Below are 19,210 nucleotides of genomic sequence, written 5' to 3' on the forward strand. Positions count from 1 at the left end.
AAGAAAAGACCAAAAAAGAACAAAGAACAATAAGGAAGAAATACAAAAAAAAAAAAGGCATGGCAGTGGATAGTAGGGGTGGAAGGGAGGCAGATGAGGAAGAATGGCAGTAAGTAGTGGTAGATGGAGAAGTGTGGGTAGGATCGCGGTGAGTTAATGTGGGTCTCTTGTTTCCTGCAGATGACGGACTACAATGTCGTCTTGTGACTGGGGTGGAGGCGTGTGCTTTCCTGTTCTTCTCTATCTCTCTCTCTCTGTCTCTCTCTCTCTCTCTCTCTCTCTCGCTCTCTCTCTCTCTCTCTCTCTCACTCTCTCTCTGTCTCTCTCGCTCTCTCGCTCTCTCTCTCTCTCTCTCTCCGTCATTTCTCTACTTGGACACGCGCAGTAGGGGTGTCTCCTTGCGCGCTGTTTGCGGGTGGACTTGAAGAGGCCGTGATTCACCGAGACGGTGTGAGGGCACACGAGTGGCTTTAAAAAAAGCCGCTGAGTAGAGGCTGCATGGAAGTGCATGTGCCTCGTGTATTCTTGCGCAGCTATGGCTTGCTCACCAGCGAGGAGATCGAGGACTGTCTTCTTCTTCAGGCCGTTCCGCTGCCTCGCAGCCGCCAGCTTCTCGCTGTGCCCTTCTTAGGGAAGGACGCCCCCTCTCCCGCCTCTGAGTTCTCGCATCCTGACATGCTGATTGGTCTCTCCATTCTCGCGTATCGGTATCAAGGACTGCGTTATGAGGATTTTCACAGGCTCCTCGTTGACCAGCTGGGGAGGCTGGAGGGAGGCTACGGTCCAGTATCGACACGGCCTGCAGCGAAAGAGTATGGGAACTGGATATGGGCAGCAGGAGGGCGAGTCAGGGGGCTTCACAGGAGAAAGAGACACGCAGAAGAGTGGATTCACGATCTCAGGAGCCTCGCCGCGGAGGCAATGCCGCAGCAGCAGCCTTCGCACCCGCTTCGCATGGACGCAGACGATCCGTTCCGCGGGCTGCCTGGCCTTCGGGAAGGCGGCACTGACAGCAAGACGGAGACGCGGCAGACGAGCGACTCAGGCCTCCCCTCCGGAGCAGCAGCAGCGGAGGCGAAGTTCTCAGAAGCGGAGGCTGCCGAGGGAGAGACGTTCGACAAGATGTATCCGCTGGAAATGCTGAGTCTCAGCGACCGCGAGCACCTGGAGAGTCTGTACACCCTCATTGGGAAGGAGCCTCTCGCAATCGCCGCCTTCCTGTTCAGACGCGTAATGCCTTCTGTGCTGGAGCACGCGCCCTTCCAGCTGTCTGCCTCGGGTCAAGAAATAGGGGGAGACAGTCTCTTCACGGTGCGCATAGGCTTCTCTGGGACGCCTTCTGAGCTGCTGCCGTGCGAGATGGGCAAGTGCTGCTACGAAGCAGGGACAGATGGAAAGGTTCTGCGTCTCCTTTCCTCCCCGTCCGTCGTCTCTTGGGAGCTGCTGCCACCAGAGTGGAGTGTGGCTTCGCTGCTGCAGCTCGTAGCTGCGCCCAGAGAGCCTCCCTTCCACGCGCTGATCGACACAGGCGCCCTTATATCCGGCATTAGCAATTACCACGTGGCCTTGGTTCTCCTGCAGCTCGGCTTGCCGCACATGGAGGGCGTCGTCTTCCTCGACAGTCGAGATCGCCAAATGGTGCTGATAAGGGAGGGGTGGGAAGTTCTGCAGCTTGCGCAGTGCGGAATCGCCACAGAAAGACGCTTCTCCTTCTACGATCACGTCCACACCACCGGACAGGTACACACACGCGCCTTCTAATGAGTCTTCGCGTCTGGAGAGGAGCTGCTTCCTCTTCCTGCACATGACGTTGCAGTATGTGAATCTCTTTATGGATGGGTGTGTATGCCTCCGTACAGCCATGCCCGCCCACTGCGCGCTTGCATGCGTGTATCTGTGTGTGTGTGTGCCGCGGCTGCTGCTCCTGCCGCATATATGGCGGAATATATCTGCTGCGTGCTTCTCTCTGAGGGGCGAGCGAGCGGCGATCTTTATGCCCTGCTCAGGACGCCTCAGGTGCTTGCTGACACTGCTGCTGCTGCTGCTAGCTACACGTGCTGGCCGTCCTGCCTCTCCGCGCGTCTTGTGTTCAGGATATTCGGCAGGCGGCCGATGGGAGGGCCTTCTTGACTCTTGGGAAAGACTGCACCTTTAGAGACGTTGCGCAGGGAGCTTTCCGCATGCGGGGGCTTGGCAGGGGCCAGACGCTGCATTATTTGATTCCCCCAGGCGTTGCCGCCCTCATAGAGGGGCACGCACGTCTTGTAGGATCGGTGCTGCCTTCGGCTGCTCTCTTTCCGGAGCTGCATCAGCAGCAGCCGCTCATGCGGGGAGAGCAGCAGCAGAGACAGATGCAGATGCAGATGGCTCGGGGCTGTTCGTTGTTGGGAGAAATCTGCGGCTGGCTGGTAGCGCGTCAGGTGACTCAGGAGTGCATGCAGCATCGTCTGCTGTGCCTCCAGAGCGCTAGCAACGTATGGCGGAAGGCGGCCTTGGCGGTGCTGAAGGAAACGCATGCGTCTTTGGGAACTGATGCCGCGTCGGTTCAAACGCAGAACGCCCTTGGGGTCTTCTTGGAGCCTGTAGACTTTTCTGTTCCGCCAACAGTTCCCTTCTCCCTCCCCCTGAGCCTGAGGATCAAGCAGCTAGCGCAGCAGCATGCAGAGCTGCTCGAGGCAACCGCTGCCTCGGCCTCTCCTCAGGGGAGCTTCTCGATTTCGAGAGGCAAGGCGCTGATCGACAAGCTCGTTCGGGAGCTAGAAGAGGAGGAGGCGGCTGCGAGGAGACATGCTCTGAAGGGGGATGCGAGAGACGCAGAAGTATCCGATGCCTTGCGAATGGAAGGCCTCGAGGCAGAAATCGAGGGCGAAGAGCAGCAGCAACAAGAAGAGGAGCAGGTAAGACAAATGAGCGCTGCCGCTTTTGCTGCATCAGCCGACACAGGACGGCGTTGGCTGCTGCTGCATTGCTATTCACTGCGTCACGGGGGGAATGGAAGCCTTAGGCATCACACTACGCCTTTTTGTGTCGCTGATACTGCCGGTGCCGTTGCAGGAGCAGCAACAGGAGATCGAACAGGAGAAGCAAGAAGAGATCGCCAGAGAAACAGAAGAAGCGGCCCCTCTCAACTACTCGCGGGTTGACGAGGCTGCTCGCCCTTGGCTGCTAGCTGCCTTGTCTCTGTCCCCTCAGGAGGAGACGCAGGAGTTTTACCTTGCCTCCCGCTTCTCCGTGGCCTCTGCGCTGCAGCAAAAGCTAGCCCGCTTGCAGCAGCAGAAAGGGACGGGCGCTGCAACAGCAGCAGCAACAGCAGCAGCCGCTGCTGCGGCTGCAGTCACTGGAACCGCCGTGTCGGCTGCGGCAACGGGTCTGCCCTTTCCTCCGTATCTCTTTTTCAGCAGCAACTATTATAGGGGCGAATGGAGTCTGTCTTCTGCTCCCCGTCGAATAAAAAACGTCATCCTTGTGATGCAGTGGCTGCCCGACTGGGGCAAAATTGCCGAAGGGGGGGGGGGGATCTTCAAAAAGGCCTCAAGGAGCAGAGGGGAAGGCTGAGCGGGACGCAGCAGCGACTGCTGCAGCAGGCTTTCCACTGCTTTGCGGGAGAGGAGACAAAGACGCTGGCGGAAAGAGACTTTCCAGACTTCCTTGCTGCTTTGCTGCTGCCTGCTGCTTCTGCCAAGGGGTGTGACGCTCTCTGCCAGTACCTTAAGGCAGTGGTGCTGCAGCAGCGCGCCTCCACTATGGGCCTCCCTAGCAGCGCCTCGGAAACGACCGCAACAACAGCAGCCACCCGCCTCTACAGCGACAGCCCAGGACTGCCACAGCCCTCTGCTGCATGCGCAACCCTTCCCGTTGTTGCTGCAGCGCAGCAGCAGTTGCACCAGCAAGAGCAGCCGCTCTCAGTGCTGCAGAATCTATGGCAGCCGCCTTCTCCACCTGCCATTCAGCAGGAAATGCATACCGAAAGCGCTGATCCTCTTGCAGACTTCTTCGGGCATGCGGCCACGGAGGGAGACAAAATAAGGGCAAGCGATAGGGACATGTTCAGCATCTGCTCATCTGGTGACTCCCGAACGCAGCTGTCGAAGAAGCAGAGCGATCTTCTTGGCCTCTTTGAAACTTCGGCTTCTTCGAACTCACAACAGCGGCACAACATGGAACCCATGCAGCCGCACAGCCTGTTGAGCGCCTCCTTCTCGTTCCCGTCCTCAGCACAAGAGCCAGCTGCCCCCCGTACAGTCTCATCGCGGCAGCAGCCACGCATGCAGCGGGAGGAGGAGCTGCACTTCACTCTCGCAGAGCTGTCTGCCGCCTTAGGGAGTGCGCCTTTCTGCGCGGAGCAGGAAGGCCGTTTCTTCGTGGTCTTGACGCTCGCGGAAGGCGAGGCGGTGAGGGCGGCTTTGCATGCTCAGCAGAGGCGGCAGCAGCAGTCCCTGGTGCCTGGACACCGCGTTGCAGTGTCTCTACACAATGTGTCTGCCAGTTTCGCCATGGTGGACGGGTCTCCTTTCTTTAGGAAGGACGAGGAACGGGTTGCTACGGCCGTAGGTGTGCAGCAGCAGACGGCGCATGCGTGCCTTCGCTTCCTGAATAGCTGCCTCCTGTATTCTGAGTCTCACCTGCTGCTCTTGCAAGGCGTCCTGTCGCAGACGCCCTGTAGAGACAGGCAAGAGTTCTTCTTCTCGATTCGCCGCTGCAGGAGGCGGCAGCAAAATGCCGCGTGGGAGCAGCTGCCTGTTGCGCGTCTGTTTTCTGCTGCCGATGGAGGCGCCCAGCTCCTGCAGCACAGAGCCTTCGTGTCTCGACTGAGGGAGAGGCTGCGGAGGAAGCGGCTGCTTCCGGCGGAAGCGTTCCGTCTGTTTGATGTTTTGAACAGGGGCCAGTTGACAGAGGCTCAGCTGGTCGCGGGAATCAAGTGGTTGGGGCTTCAGCTGCAGCAGCAGCACCAAAGAGACATTTGCAGAAGGTTCGACTTGGATGGCGATGGCTTCATCAGCCTCAACGACTTCCTCCTTACGGTTGGACAGATCGGAGGAGAGGTCTCTGCTGGGCCTGCTGCACGAACTGCCGATGCAGCAGCAGCGGGAATTGCTGCAGGGTTAGGGGCTTTCAACGGGACTGAGACTGCGGGAGCCACAGCTGGAGGCATAGGGCCTCATTCCCAGCACAGGCAGTCTTTCGAGAGCGGCACTGCGACGACGACCACGGATGCAGCAGCTGCTGCTCTCTCGGGGGATGCCTCTGCGGCGGAAGCAAGTCAGCAGTCGCTGCTACAACAGTGGGGGCTCAAGGAGGCCCTTCCAGGCGACTTGGTTTCCCGTCTCAAATTTCGATTGCAACCGCACGCGGCATTCGAACGAATCTGGACTGGCAGGCTGCCTTGCACCGACACACGGAGCAGCAGCAGCAGCGGGAGTGCACTGTTTTCTATATGGGGTCCAAAGCAGATGGAGGCGAAGCACAGGGGACTGATGCGCCGCAACAGGGAGCGCGTTCCCCTGGGATACTTCATTTGTTCGGGGACGGACATCACCAAGGCGCAACAGCAACAGGCACTCTCAGCACCTGCAGGAGCTGCAGCAGCAGGTGCGGGGCCCCTCGTGCTCGAAGCCACAGACTCGGGGGCCTCCTCGATGTCAGAGAGCGTGGAACTCACAAGGGCGCTTAGCTGCCTCTTTCCTGTGCCGGTCAAGTACAAGGTTTTATGGCGCGAGAGTATCTCCCAAGCAATGCTGCTGCTAAATCCCACCGAGGGCCCCCCTCTGCCTGGAGGCCCCGCTGGGACGCCGGGCGGGGGGGCCCCCCTCACCCTGTGGGCCCCTGTGCCCCCGTCCCCTCTGTTTGTCGCTTTGGGGATAGTCGCCACGCGAGGAAACGAAGCTCCCCCCCCCGGTGCCATTAGATGCGTTCCTGCCAAGTGGGTACGGCAGGCAGGCTCCTCTATTCGCTTGGCGGAAGTCTCAGAGGGGGGCGCAGGCGCCAGAGGGAGGCCCAGGGGGCCCCCCAGCAAACTGGCACTTTGGCAGGTGGGCGGCATGGCCCTTCTGGGGGCAACGCTCGAGTCTCCAGATGGATCGCTGCACAGAGGTAAGACACCAGGCTCCAGAACCTGACCTGTACTCTGAGTTGCAAAGCTGAGGGCAAGCCTTGAACCTGTCGATAGGCCAGCTCGAAGTGTAGCGAGCAGCTTGGCAGTACTTCTACGAGTAACGCGCCGTTGCCGCTGTTTCTCTTGTCGGCGCTGTCGAGGGGGTTCTGTTGGAAAAAGATGGCGTTTTGTGTTTGGTGCTCTATTGTTGCAGGTGGAGTAACCTGGGGAGACTTTCTTTCCGCCGACTTCCGTTTGAGGCCTGCCGCTCCCCCCATGTCCTCTGGGTACAGACCTCCCAGCCTGAGTAGCCAAGGGCGCCTCTCTGGAAGCCCCCTTGACGTTCTGGATAGCGCGGATGCAGCAGTGAGCGACGCACAGAACCCCAAGCTGAATATGGCGAATGCTCTGATACCTGATATCTCCACCAAGAAGAGCAGCATTTGGTAAGGCATATTTCTGTGAGTGCGGGCATCGGCCATGCTATTCCATTGTTGGAAGCTGTACATGACCGGGCTGGCCGCGGGTGGACCTCCCGCTGCATTTGCTATTACGCACGGTGTTACGGAATCCTCTACAGTACCTTTTTCTTGAAACAGGGGCACTCACCGGAGTCTTTCTTTTTCTCACCTGCTTCTTAAAGTCGGAAGCAAGAAGACAGCGAAGTGTCTTCCTAACGGGCGGCAGTTGGAGGTGCCATCTAACGTGTAGAATCCTTGGGTGCACTCCGGTTCATTTTGTCTTACGTCTCGCAAAAATAACACTGGTGCTTTGGTGATTCTAGCACATGCTCACTACAAACAGATGAAGATCAGCCTTCTAAAAGAGAAGCGGGAGTTCCACGCTTCTTAGTGAAGTCGCAAGCAGACGAGAAATGACATACAGAACGACTACGCTTAAAAGTCCCCTCTATCTCGCCATCCGAAATTCGGTGACCATCAGGCAGCGACATAAAGAGAGCGCAAATCCCTATTTTTGAGACTTTACAAGATCTGCCTGTCCAAATCTGTCAGGTAGAGCTACCTACATGAGGAAGCAGGTGTGATCAATTTCGTTCTAGTCGTAACTTCGACGTGAGTCTTTCCATCTGTTGTAGTCCGAACAAGAAAGTGTCCATTGTTTTGTGTCGCTTTAGCATCGGCTAGCTGCAATACTCGCTGTGCCTGAATGCCTAGTGGGTGATTCGCCATGTCGAGCTCGCATCGGCTTCCATCATGTGTTATAACCTGACCCTGTGTATCTGATTGAGCCGCATAGCTTAGGTATAGCAATGTGTGAGTGTCTAGAGTCATGGACCGGCCATATTTGGAGAAAACCCCTGTGGGCGTCTGCCTGTAGCAAGCAAGGTCCTAGTACATTCCTTGTTGGTAGGCGACTCAATGCACTAGTTAGAGGAAATAACGCAGAGTCCTAGGGAAGGCGATACACCATATAAGGGCATACATAAGACTTGAAGGGCGTGGCCTCTAAAAGACGAAAGGCGCTCCTGCATCCTGTTAGAATTAGGCAGAGAGCGGACTCTACTTCCGGCAGCTTTTTTTACCTGCCTCCTTCCAAATGAGGGAGCATCTGGTGGTGGGGCGTATGTTTTTCCCCCGTAGCTGCGATGTAACTGAAATGAGGCTTTCCCTGATTCCTTCACCGCTGTTTGTTCATACAGGGAGCCACAGTAACAGGCATTCGCCATAGTTTCATGTTTTTACTTTTGAAAGAGCTGTGTCGTCCCCTACACTTCCCCGTTAGAAGCCGAAAGTGTGTCTGAAGCTCTTTTTCCGTGCAGGAAAGAATGAAAAGTTTATACGCGGTCGCATGCTTTACCGGCACATCTCAGAGAGGCTTGTTTGGGCACCCATCATTCTCTCCTATTGTGTAGTGGGCCTCGCCATATTAAGGCGCCTTCTACCAAACTAGCTTTACTCAACTAGACACTAGTAAAGACTTCAGCATAGGGTTTGACAGCCAGCGTGTACCACCCCTGTAAGCTGTCCATTAGGAGACACCTTCAGGCTGATCCTCGCATTATTCTGTTTATATCTACTTGAGACAGAAAAGAATTGACAATTGGGTTTGGCAGCGTCTATATGTTATTTTAATTAGAGTAGAGTTTTCCCTTAAAAGAGTTTTTCCTCGTAATGCCCTCACCCCTCAAGTTTCCAACAAGAAAGGAGATAGGGAGCAAGGGTGCTCGTTGCTGTACCCCGGTCAGCACTTTCGAGCACCTAGGTGTCTGCATTAACTATCGCACAGGCCAAAACGTTGCTTCTACCGTATTTAGCGAAGTCTACTCTTGAGGAAATAAGATATGTATGAGGTACCAAGCCATCATAGTCTTTTCGTTTACTTTCTCATGCATACAACATTGAGAATAGTACACTACGACCAAGTGCAACTCTGCACGCTATAGTTCAAATGCGCTGAATGCTGCCGAGTAGTTTTACGTCAATACTGTAAGAGTTGATTCTGTCTGCGTGTGCGGTAGTTGCCATCTGCAAGCGGGTGAGAATATCCGAAGTGCTCAAAGGGTGCAGCAATTTTCACTGTAGCTGCCCCTTCCCTGCTTGCCAGAACCCTGTGAAGTTACAGCATGCAGAGGATAGAGTAAGCTCATTCGGAGAGATACACTTACACTCTCTAAAATCCTAAATTTTATGGGTATGCACCAGTGTGTCCCCATCGAAACCGGAGGTGAATAGCCGCACACGTCGTTTCGACACGAGTAACAGCGAGGTTATGCAGTCAATCCATGATTTGTAGACCGAAGGAAGACGGAAGTCTTGCAAGCCGAGTGTTGCTCATATTGTCTCCACAAGAAGGCCCTGAGACTCATCAGGATATACAACCAGGTTTGCTTGCGCTTACTTTGGTGGGGATGCCAGAATGAAGGAAGAAGACACGGCATCGGTGCAAGTGGCTGCATCCTCCGACGATTCTGGCTGTTTTCATGAGGTCAAACTCAACAACTTGGAGCGCAGTTCAAAAAGCACATCATCTCTAAGTGCAGAGCTACTCCTCTGCAGCAGAAAAAGTACAGGACTGGCAAAAATGGTGTCAAACCGCACAAGAATGCTTTTTAAATTCACTTACAGCAGCAGAACGCCCTGAATCGCGGCTCTTCCTCTACGTAAAGCCTTCCTAGCCGGTTAGATTAGCTGCAAGCACACCAGGTGGGCAGTTGTGTGAGCCTAGAGGGATTTCGTTGATACAATGACGCTACCCTAAAGAAATAGCCTGGCCGTCTTTGCTACTGTACTAAATACACAAGTATGTGGGAATTTCTCGACTAGCTGTCGAGGTTTGCTGAGTCGCACCCTATCACTGCGCGGTTTACGGACAGATTAACGTCCAGCTTGGCTTGAGCTTTCTCATGCTTTCTATCTATTAGCAACGAGCACGGCGATAGTGTCTTTAAGCTGGCTGAGAATAGCCATTCGCACTAGAAAACTCTGCAAAATAACGGCGAACAGAGGTAGGGGACGCTGCGTGCGAACCTATCGGTGAGTGCTTGGGGTGTCGGCGAAACACTCTCCTGGAGCACCCTAGGTGCGTAGGCCACCGCTTTCTGTGTAGATTTTAGAGCTGTGGGTCTAGTAAAGATTCCTAGGAGTGTGTGCAGGGGCGTTGAATTAGTGTAATATGTTTCAAAGGATCTATGAAGCTCCGAATAGCAGCAGCAACAGCGGCAGCAGTTCGCGCCCTCAGGCACTATGTGCATGCCGCTGGGGATGGGTGAGTGGGGTGTCTGCAACTGTCACTGTGAGTTTACACAGAACTCTACCTTCTGTATTTGCCAGCTCTAATATCGTACTTTTTGTCTCGCGCACTCTGTTGCAATTGAAAATGGTGGCAATCGTTGAGGTTAAGGCTCGTGAGATCCTTGGTGAGTCACTAGAACACAATTCCTCGGACGCACACCACTTGCACCCCCAGTCTCCTGAAGATCGGGCTTTACAAATGCCTGCATATTCCGTGCACCGTCTTTACCTTCATTTCCTCCATTTCTTCTTGATGCCTGCGGTTCCGTTCGGTGCGGGGTGCATCGGTTGGAAAAGCATTCACGTGGCTTTTAGGAACTTCGAGCTGCTCCTGTAGCTGAAACAGTGCATCATGACTCCGTGACTCTTCCCCTTGTATACTTCTGCTTTTAAACCCCTTATGGTCTGTTGGAGGATCTACACGCTTTAGCAGCCGTAGCACACACCATCAGGGTGGTATTTGCGCATCGGCGTTTAAAGCGTTATCAGTAGCGTCTTGCCTGGCCTTCCAACCTCGTCTTTTCCCTTTCTTTGGACTAATGGATTTGCACTGGTTATGCGCGTCGTCTAGTCCGATGGATCAGTTTTCTGCGTGCTCTATTGCCGGTGTTTTTCTTGTGTTCGCTAGTCTTTGTGCTTCCTGATTTTCCTCGATTCCTCCGGTAGGCGACTCCGTGCTTCTTCTGCCCCGCATTCTTTCATCTGCTCATGTGTGCATTGCGTGCTGCGTCTAGACTCGAGGGGCAACCCTACCGTCGAAGTGGATTTGAAGACAGAGCAGGGCTGCTTCAGGGCAGCTGTCCCCTCCGGCGCCTCCACTGGCATTTATGAGGCCCTTGAGCTCCGTGACGGCGACAACTCTCGCTATAACGGAAAGGGTAGGCACTAATTGGAGGAGCTTTTTTCACCTCTTGTTTGTCCTCGTGTCTTTTAAAATGCGGCAGCGCAGCTGGACACGGTCTCTGATTCTCCCGCGCCCTTGTGCCTGGTGGTTGGGTACAGCATTTTGTGGCTGCACGCGGAACAACACACCTTGCTCGCTATTCCTAGCTTCTCTTGCTCGCTCGCTTGGGCATACAGAGGGGCCTGGGGTTATCGGGTGACTGGGTGTGTTTCTCTTCGCTGTCGGCGTGGCAGTGGCCAGTCTGCGGGTGTGCGTCGCGTGTTCATTCGCTGCAGGCGTCCTCAAGGCTGTGGAGAATGTCAACACGGTACTTGGCCCTGCCCTTGTGGGAAAGGACTGCACGAAGCAAGCCGAGCTCGACAAGCTGATGGTGGAGGAGTTGGACGGAACGAAGAATGAGTGGGGTTGGTGTAAGTGCAAGTTGGGGGCAAACGCGATCCTGGCGGTCTCCATGGCGCTTTGCCGTGCGGGAGCTGCAGCCAAGGGTATCCCGCTGTACAAATACATTGCCCAACTGAGCGGAAACCCCGAGGACGCTTTTATTATGCCAGTGCCTTGCTTCAACGTCATCAATGGCGGCAAACACGCCGGCAACAAGCTCGCCATGCAGGAGTTCATGATTGCTCCGACGGGTGCCACTTCCATCAAGGAGGCTATCCGCATGGGGGCGGAGGTGTATCAGGCTCTGGCAAAGTGCGTGAAGGCCAAGTACGGTCTTGACGCCACGAACGTAGGGGATGAAGGCGGCTTTGCTCCCAACATCACGAATCCCAAGGAGGCGATGGACTTGCTGGTCGAAGCGATCCAGGCAGCGGGGCACACAGGCAAGGTCAAGATTATGACAGACATCGCAGCTTCCGAGTTTCACAATGGGTCGGATAAGACTTACGATCTGGATTTCAAGACCCCTAACAACGACAAGTCCATGGTGAAGACAGGCCAGCAGCTCAAAGACGTAAGCTCTCCTGCCGACGAGGCGCGCGTAGAGAGAGAGGGTTTTCTCGCTGGTGGGAAGGTGTCGCGGCTCCACTTTGTGTGAGCTCGCCTTTATGTACACGCACACACGATGCGGGAGCCCTGTGGCGAGAAGGGGGATGTTGCGTTTGAAGCGGTCGTGCCGGCAGTGTAAGCACAGACATGTGTTTGTGTGTCTTGAATGGTTCGCTTGATCGATCGCGCTCAGGTGTACAAGGACTGGTCGAAGGAGTACCCCATTGTCTCTATTGAGGATCCGTTTGATCAAGATGATTTCACTTCCTATGGTGCCCTGACCTCCGAGATCGGTTCGCAGGTGCAGATCGTGGGAGATGATCTTCTGGTGACGAATCCCACGCGCATCGCGAAAGCCTTGGAGCAGAAGGCGTGCAACGCTCTGCTGCTGAAGGTTAACCAAATCGGCTCCATCTCTGAGGCCATTGAAGCCTGCAAGCTCTCGCAGAAGAACGGATGGGGCGTCATGGTGTCGCACCGCTCTGGCGAGACTGAGGATTCGTTCATTGCAGACTTAGTTGTGGGCCTTCGCACTGGTCAAATCAAAACCGGCGCTCCTTGCCGCTCCGAGAGGCTGTGTAAGTACAACCAGCTGATGCGCATTGAGGAGCAGCTCCAGGGGCGCTGCACGTATGCTGGCGAGAGGTTCAGGAACCCCCAGGCGTAAGCGCAGCGCAAGGCAAACCCCTGCGTGGTAGCCGCTCTTGCTCCGATATTAGCTCAACGACGAGGAGCACCCATAGGAAACAGAGGGATTCTGTTTGAATCCCGCGTCCATTTGAGGCTGCCAGCAGATATTTTCGATCAGCATGGACCAGAAACATTCGGCTTCTTTCCGTGAGAAGTGTATGTGTGCTTTGAGCTTTCACACGATAAGGGCTATCTTCTAGGTGAACTGGAGATTGGGGGTTCATGGACACGCGGCTTATAGCCCATCACGCAGTGGCTTTGACGGGAGTACAGCTATCAGGCGCGCAACGCGAGAGCAAGGCTACACACTGAGGGAGCAAGAGCCGCAAAAGCACGCAGAGTTCCTACGGGGGGCAGGAAGTTTGTTTGTTGGCAGAGTTTGTGTGGATTGCTACTACACATAGGCTGAACAGACGGGGGGCCACCACGCATGCTGCGTTGGCTAATTAGTTTGAATGCATGTGTAGCTGGAAAGAAGTGTTGCCTCGTCGTGAGACGGTCTGGACTTACCCTAAGCCTCTGCTACTGCACTCCAGCTCTTTTGGCAGTTCTGTGCGGCTACGGTATCGTTTTGCAAAAGCGAATTGCCAATCATATTGTTTCCTGATGAGGAGTCATGCGAAGTAGATGTTCAAAGGGAAAACCTAGCAGCCAACGGTAGGGCTCGCTAGTGACCCCCAATGCCAACAACTCAAGGGACGCCAACTTGGCCCTCTTGATTACCTTGCGTGTGATTCTTTCACGTCAACTTCTTCAGCCCTTCTAGGCCGCTGGTGCTTCCTGAAGGCCTCTCAGGAAGTCCAGAAGAGTCAGTACTCTGGCCTGGGCAGTACACCGCTAAAGCTGCAGCTACCTCCCTGTGTCGTCGTCTCACACTGCAGTGCTGCACTGGCAGCTGTCCGTCAGTAGACTAGAAGTTCCAAAGCTCTCTGCATGGCTGCCTATCCAGCAAAACTGGTTGTTGACCACTCGCGTGCGCTTTCGGCTGGGTGAAGCTCGCTCAGCAGGCTTATTCCTAAGCCCATCTTCTCTGACCCTGACTAGCCAAGCATGCACGGAATTTCTGGACCCCTTAGGTATGAATGGAAAACAAACTGCAGGCTATGCCTAGCATTCTTTGGTCAAAGGAGCTTGTCTTACGATGCCTCCTCGTGGAGGCCAAAGTTTTCTCAAGATTCCGCAGTGGATAGCCGCCCTAAGGCTTAGGCAAATATCAGCTCTGTTTCCGGCAGCCATTCCAAAAAAGGCTCGAGCGTGAACTCAACCGTAGACACTGCAACACAAGAAATATTTACTCACATTTACAGAGGGACCTAGCCACGCAGCACCGAGGTGATGGGCGCTCTAAAGTGTCTCGTGAACCAAAGTCCTACCTTCCAAAAACCCAACTCCTTAAGTCATCTTAGACAAAGCTTTCTAATATCTGCGGCCTTATTGCATGCCTTTCTGTGATTCGCGAAGCAACGAAGAAGTGCCAGCACCAAATGAACAGAACCTGCACTAATCCGTTCACCTGTAGCCCATGAGCAAAGGCAAGGCATCACTGCATATACACTCACCCGGAACAGCCAACCCGAAGTTGCGCAGGCAGTCCACATGGAGTGTCCCCATGTGCCCAAGGGTCAAACGCGCTGTTTCCTTGCCCTCCTCGTTAGTTGGCATGCCAGGAAGGCGGCATACGGAGATTTCCACTTGGCGTCCTGGCAAAAACGTCGGGACTGTGGCAGCCGCACAAACACCTAGCAACGATGTTACGCTGGCAGAAGAACGAGTCAGAGAAATCAAGGGAGAGAAAGAGAGAGAAAACGAATGGACAGGTGCTCAGGCGAAACTCTTTCCGATTGAAAGAGATAAATGGTCAGAGCTTTCACACAGAGCAGTAAAGCAATAAAAGGACCATCTTTCCTTGTTGCGTTCCCTTTGCTCGCCTCGCTAACCGTGCCTGTCCCGATTCTGATACGCTAAGGAGGCATTCTGATATATTTTTCATGCTACCGCTCTGCTGCCTCAGTCTCGTGCACTCAGCCTGTATAGGTGCCTCGGTCGCTGTCCTCACGTAGCGCTCGATCACGCGGTGTTCGACAAAGCCTCACGGTTGGTAGTCCTGAGGGAAAATATTCTCATTTTCTCCGAGTTCTTCAGGGCGTCCCTCTGCTCCTCGCGTCCTGCTGCCACTGCATTCTTTCTCTCAGCAACTTCATAGTCCCCAATTAAACCCAGCGCCTCAAGGGCGGCGTCTACCAAGCCGTGCACCTCCTAAACGCGACACTCACACCGAACCGTCAGCATCCGAACCTCCGCGAAGCTAGAAGGCTCAGTAGTCCTGGCCCCGATGTAAGCATGCACCACCAGCGCAGCAGCTGCGTCAGCAGCGAAATGGCATGCATAGCGGCAGCAAGGCTTTAGAAAGGGCGCTTGCCACCAGGGGTTCATGGTTTGAGTTCTTTATTTTTGCATGATCTCACCTCAAGACCACTGCCATGCTCATCAGCGAAAGCAGCACAGCAGTAAAGAAGATTACGACTCCCTGTCTCTGTCCTGTCATCCCTAATCACGACGTCTCCGACCTGAAACAGAGCCCATAGTCAGAATTTTCCCCAGTTACCTCTACCTTAGAGAGCTAGCTACTTTACAACTGTACATGTGTTATGACTGTCCAGTGGCAGTCAAGATGGTCCACTCAGTTAAAGAGCTGCGGCCACGAGGCCAAACGACTTGACAGCCAGACGACTACAAGACTGTCAGGAGGCTAGTAACTAGGCAAAGAAACCTCGCGTGAGCGCTGACCTCAAAAAGCCGAATGGGCATCTCTCGACGTCCGACATTGTTGGCGAGAGACTTGAGCAGACCAGATATCAGCTGAGTACGGGTCTCTGTCAGCTCACGAGTCTTGGCGTTCGATAGGAGCACAGGCATCCCCAACCATTGGTGCTGCATCACACGCCAGCGGCTAGACCCCAAACCTTCATGCTCGAGGCCGAATACTCAACCGCCTTGTTCTGTACGTCTTGTAGTGATTGGTACTGCCAAAGGCTCTGGCAAGTGTGTATGCCTGCCACTGTCAATTCTGTTGTAGGTACAGCGGCGCAAAATCAACTGACCTCCAGCGGGTCGTAGTTCGTGGTTGGCTCGAAGTGGGGGTGCAAAGGCTTCCTGATGGCCTGTGCGTTATCTTCTGCACTGCAGAGTGCAAAGGTGAGGCACTCCGTGAATCCTAAAGACGTCAACAGCGTGCGGAGACTTTGCGTCAGCAAAGAGCGACGATTCGCAGGCAATTTGGGTGCAGGCGTCACCGGGAGACGGTCAAAGCCGATCCCTATGGCCACGTCCTCGGCAATGTCGCACGGATGCATCACATCTGAATGCAGCATATCACGAGGCACAACCTAGACACCCTAGATGGAAGAAAAAAAGGAGACGAAGGTATGCCTCAATCCAGCAAGACCGCGATTCCTCTGCTGAACCCCCACCAAAATAGGTACGGCGCTTATAGCCTAATCTCAGGCCTCACCCATTCGCGTGGGCGGCACTGAAACGAGGATGCTGTTTTGCGGATCGCTAGGATCAGGCTTGGCGGGAAGCATCAAGCGGCACAGCTTCTGCGCAGCCTCTGCAGCCGGCAGGTCCTTCAGGCCGCAAATTTGTCGCACTGTAGCCATATCGACAGAGACCTTGCGCCTTAGGAACGCAGCCACAACTCGCATGCCATAGTATTTACGTTTGAAATCTACACACTGGTTTGTCTGCGAGATTCGCAAGATTCCAAGACCCCTCAGTGGGGCATTCCCAAAAGTCTCTCTCGTGTGTAAAAAGCCGCCTATCTAGCTTCGAAACGTACGATTCTATAGACGGCGTAATGGTTTCTCTACCCTCCTCCTCGTAGATGACCCTAACGGGTTCAATGGCAAACGGCTCTTCGCAATATTCTGCGAGCATTGCAGCGACGGTTACTAGAGCCATCTCGCCCTTCCTCGCATCCACCTGCAAAAAGAACAAACACGGGTGCCCGCCGGAGAGCCAGCAGCAACAGGACTGCTTGCGGTGCTGCTTATGCTGCTGCATCCGTGATATTGGATGCCTGCAAACCTGCAAACCCTACTTGCGCATCCCTCTTGCACTTGACCTGCCGGCTGCCACACCCTCTGCAACTCAGTTGCAGGGGGCTGCAAGTGCGATTAAACTCAGCTGCCCTTGTCTCCGTGTTCCTCCCGCCGGCTCGCTCCCCTTTCCCACCCCCAGCCTGCAGCCCTAGGTACTCTGCTCTTATGCATCCACGGTTAACGTACCGAGGTGCAATCTATGAAGATGTCTCTGGAGGCCTCCGTGAGGCGGCAAAAATCGGAGTTGATCAAAGGAGGCATCGAGAGCACATTGCCCTTTGCATCCCTTAGTAGGTACAGTCGCGGCTGTCCCTCCAGCATGTGCAGGTATTGCTATCAAGGCGAAGAAACGCAATCACGGAATGGATGGGCATACTACACGGTGCATACAACCAGGCATCGTACGACACAGATGAGGCATAGCCCGCGGCAAAGAGCGAGGGGAAACAGTGGCGAGCGCGGAGAGTGTACTGCGATAGAAAGAGGAGGAAAAGCTCCGCGCGGATAAGGAGGGAAGCAGACAAGAAGGAAATGCAAGCCGATGTGGAAGTAGTCGCTGAGATTTGCCAGACATGGCGAGAATAGACCAATAGATGTAGCCACAAGCCTGTATACTACCAAGCATGGGGCAACGATTATTTATGCAAAGTAGCTTCATATTCGCCATATGTGCACAAAAAGAGAATCAGCTCTTCCTTGAGCGACGCCTTAGGCAAATGAAAAATGCACGCGAGAGAGAAGCCAGGGCCAGGGACTGCAAGGCTACCTTGAGTTGAGTGTGGTTGCTGAAATGGGCAAGGATTTCCGGGCCTGTCATTGGGGGAAGCGCTCCACAGCCTAGCGGCTGGAAGCAGACTTCCTGGGGAGGCAGCGCCTCATAGGTGAAGGGAGGCTCCAGCATGGACAAGTCGTATGTCCCGATCGATGCCAACGCTCGACGCCTGAACATAATAGACTCCAATTCCAAAGCCGTAAATTATGGGGGCCTTAAAGGGAGGCTGTCTCCGTCTGTGCGTCATAGCCTAGACTCTTGTATTCCTCGTATAAACCCCACACTACGCGCTACACAGCAAACCGTCAAACTGTAGACCCCAGAGCCGTAAGGCGCAGCCCTGAGGCTTCCGCTTTGAGATTTCAATGGCCTCAAGCCATACCTGCACAGCGTGTGGTGGAGCTTATCTTGCAGCTCAATGCACGACTGCAGACGCCGCTGGTTTAGTCTGACGCCCCGTAGCACTGCGCAGGCGATGAAGGGCCGAGGCCCCTGAGCCTGAGGAAATGGCACACCATGGTGGGGGAGGAAGAACCCGCTGTAACGCTCTTGAGCTACTTGGAAGCAGCAGAAAACCCCTGTAGAAATGCGCACGCTAGGGCTCTTTTAGCGCCACATGCTGTTTGTGAGGCGTCACCCCTGTGCACCGGAGGCAGCGACTTCGCAGCAACCCCACTCACTGATGCCTTGACGCGCATTGATATCCGAGGCACTCCCGAGTGGCGGAGTTGGGGGGTAACCTCGAGAGGGGATTGCGAAAGGAAAACCTTCAGGGCCCTCCCGAGGCCCTCAACGCACAGCAAGTCATAGCTGCAGCAATGTGGCAGGCACAAACGACGGGACAGAAGCACACGATTCGGCGAGACGGCGCAGCACACGTAGTGGCTAAAAGGTCGAGGCACGAGGCAGGCAGCTGGCGAGAAGCAAGGAGAGCCCGAACGGGAGCGAAGGTCCGAGTGACTGCACGAAAGAGGGGGCTAGAAAGCGAGAGGCACAAAAAGCGCTCGTGTGTAACGCAGAGCAGCCCTGAAAGCGGGTGGCACAAGGCCCCTCTTGTGCAGCGAAATAATGAGGAGTAAGTGCAGCTACTATGCGGCCAGAGAGCTGCGGCGATAGGGTCTCCTCAACGACTAGGGAGCCTCCCTCCTAAAGGGCCCTTCTGGAAAGGCCTGTACGCCAGGACGGATGAAACTTGGTCGCATGCCACATGCATGCGAGAGGGAGACGCTGCAGAGGTTGCCTACTGCAGTGTGCCTCTGTAGGAGAGGTCTTTGCCCATAGGGCCTTAAGCACTTCTTACCGGTTTGCTGGAACGTCGATCTTCAGCACCTTTTGGCCGTCCTGCTCGGTGACCTCGTCTAGCTCGACGCCGAAGGAGAAGCACAGAGCGTCCAGCTCATCTTCAGCTGCACCGCAAAGCCGAGAAAGCGCTTTTGACGCCCCTCCTCGCTACAGGGAACCTCCATCGACCCCTCCCCCGCAACCTTCCCCCTCGTCGCATTGCCTAACGTCCCCGTGGCCCCCCTCTTCCTTAGAGGGCGCGAAGAAACCCCTGCAGCACAAGAAGTTGCAGCAGCTGCGAATTACAGCGGCGGCACCGTCGGCATTTCGCAGGACAAAATCAACTCCCGGCTCACTGTAAATCCTGCTGAGGCGCTCGTAGAGCTCTTCAGCGACAATGGGAACCGTCGGCATCCCAGCGGAGATAGGAGAACACCGCGGAACTCGTCAAGACGCAAACAGCAAAAGACTGGCCGACGCAATGCGACCACAAACACAGATGCCAGACACACAATGATGAGGCTCTAGGCACGCAAATCGAGGCCACGGCGAGGGGGGTGCGCAAGTTCTAGGCCCTATGCGGTTGGCTTGGGCGCAGGCGTCCACAGAAAAAGGCGAAAATACCTCTGA

General features: G+C 55.0%; 2 protein-coding genes across 2 annotated transcripts; one reads left to right on the top strand and one right to left on the bottom strand.

Annotated features, from left to right (window-relative positions):
* The first annotated feature begins 59 nt into the window (after nt 1–59).
* LOC34623499 lies at nt 60–12,404 on the top strand. Its single transcript, XM_026337517.1, has 12 exons — nt 60–109; nt 534–1,079; nt 1,227–1,461; nt 1,582–1,740; nt 2,094–2,897; nt 3,055–3,367; nt 3,643–3,719; nt 3,875–3,928; nt 5,550–5,589; nt 10,578–10,721; nt 11,023–11,702; nt 11,931–12,404. Exons 1-12 carry the CDS (start codon nt 60–62, stop codon nt 12,402–12,404), a joined length of 3,576 nt encoding a protein of 1,191 aa, XP_026193302.1.
* A 1,225-nt stretch (nt 12,405–13,629) lies between these two features.
* On the bottom strand, nt 13,630–18,994 carry LOC34623498 (phenylalanine--tRNA ligase beta subunit). Its single transcript, XM_026337518.1, has 13 exons — nt 18,937–18,994; nt 18,600–18,705; nt 17,980–18,109; nt 17,682–17,797; nt 17,294–17,468; nt 16,714–16,860; nt 16,266–16,408; nt 15,939–16,105; nt 15,529–15,785; nt 14,893–14,994; nt 14,521–14,683; nt 13,987–14,145; nt 13,630–13,700 (listed from the first exon to the last, which is right to left on the bottom strand). Exons 1-13 carry the CDS (start codon nt 18,992–18,994, stop codon nt 13,630–13,632), a joined length of 1,794 nt encoding a protein of 597 aa, XP_026193303.1.
* Nucleotides 18,995–19,210: the final 216 nt, after the last annotated feature.

This window comes from Cyclospora cayetanensis, unplaced genomic scaffold (assembly GCF_002999335.1).
Source record: "Cyclospora cayetanensis isolate NF1_C8 unplaced genomic scaffold, CcayRef3 CcayRef3_contig_189, whole genome shotgun sequence".
Classification (NCBI taxonomy): Eukaryota; Apicomplexa; class Conoidasida; order Eucoccidiorida; family Eimeriidae; genus Cyclospora; species Cyclospora cayetanensis.

What these genes read in the sequence shown, in the direction of transcription:
- LOC34623499 (XM_026337517.1), top strand. Translation starts at nt 60, where the DNA reads ATGGCAGTGGATAGTAGGGGTGGAAGGGAGGCAGATGAGGAAGAATGG. An exon ending in TGCTGCCACCAGAGTGGAGT is followed by an intron (nt 1,462 to 1,581) that starts GTGGCTTCGCTG and finishes GTTCTCCTGCAG; the next exon opens with CTCGGCTTGCCGCACATGGA. An exon ending in TGCAGGAGCTGCAGCAGCAG is followed by an intron (nt 5,590 to 10,577) that starts GTGCGGGGCCCC and finishes TGCTGCGTCTAG; the next exon opens with ACTCGAGGGGCAACCCTACC.
- LOC34623498 (XM_026337518.1), bottom strand. Translation starts at nt 18,994, where the DNA reads ATGCCGACGGTTCCCATTGTCGCTGAAGAGCTCTACGAGCGCCTCAGC. An exon ending in ATCGACGTTCCAGCAAACCG is followed by an intron (nt 18,110 to 18,599) that starts GTAAGAAGTGCT and finishes ACATTGCTGCAG; the next exon opens with CTATGACTTGCTGTGCGTTG. An exon ending in ATTACGCCGTCTATAGAATC is followed by an intron (nt 16,106 to 16,265) that starts GTACGTTTCGAA and finishes TGCGTTCCTAAG; the next exon opens with GCGCAAGGTCTCTGTCGATA.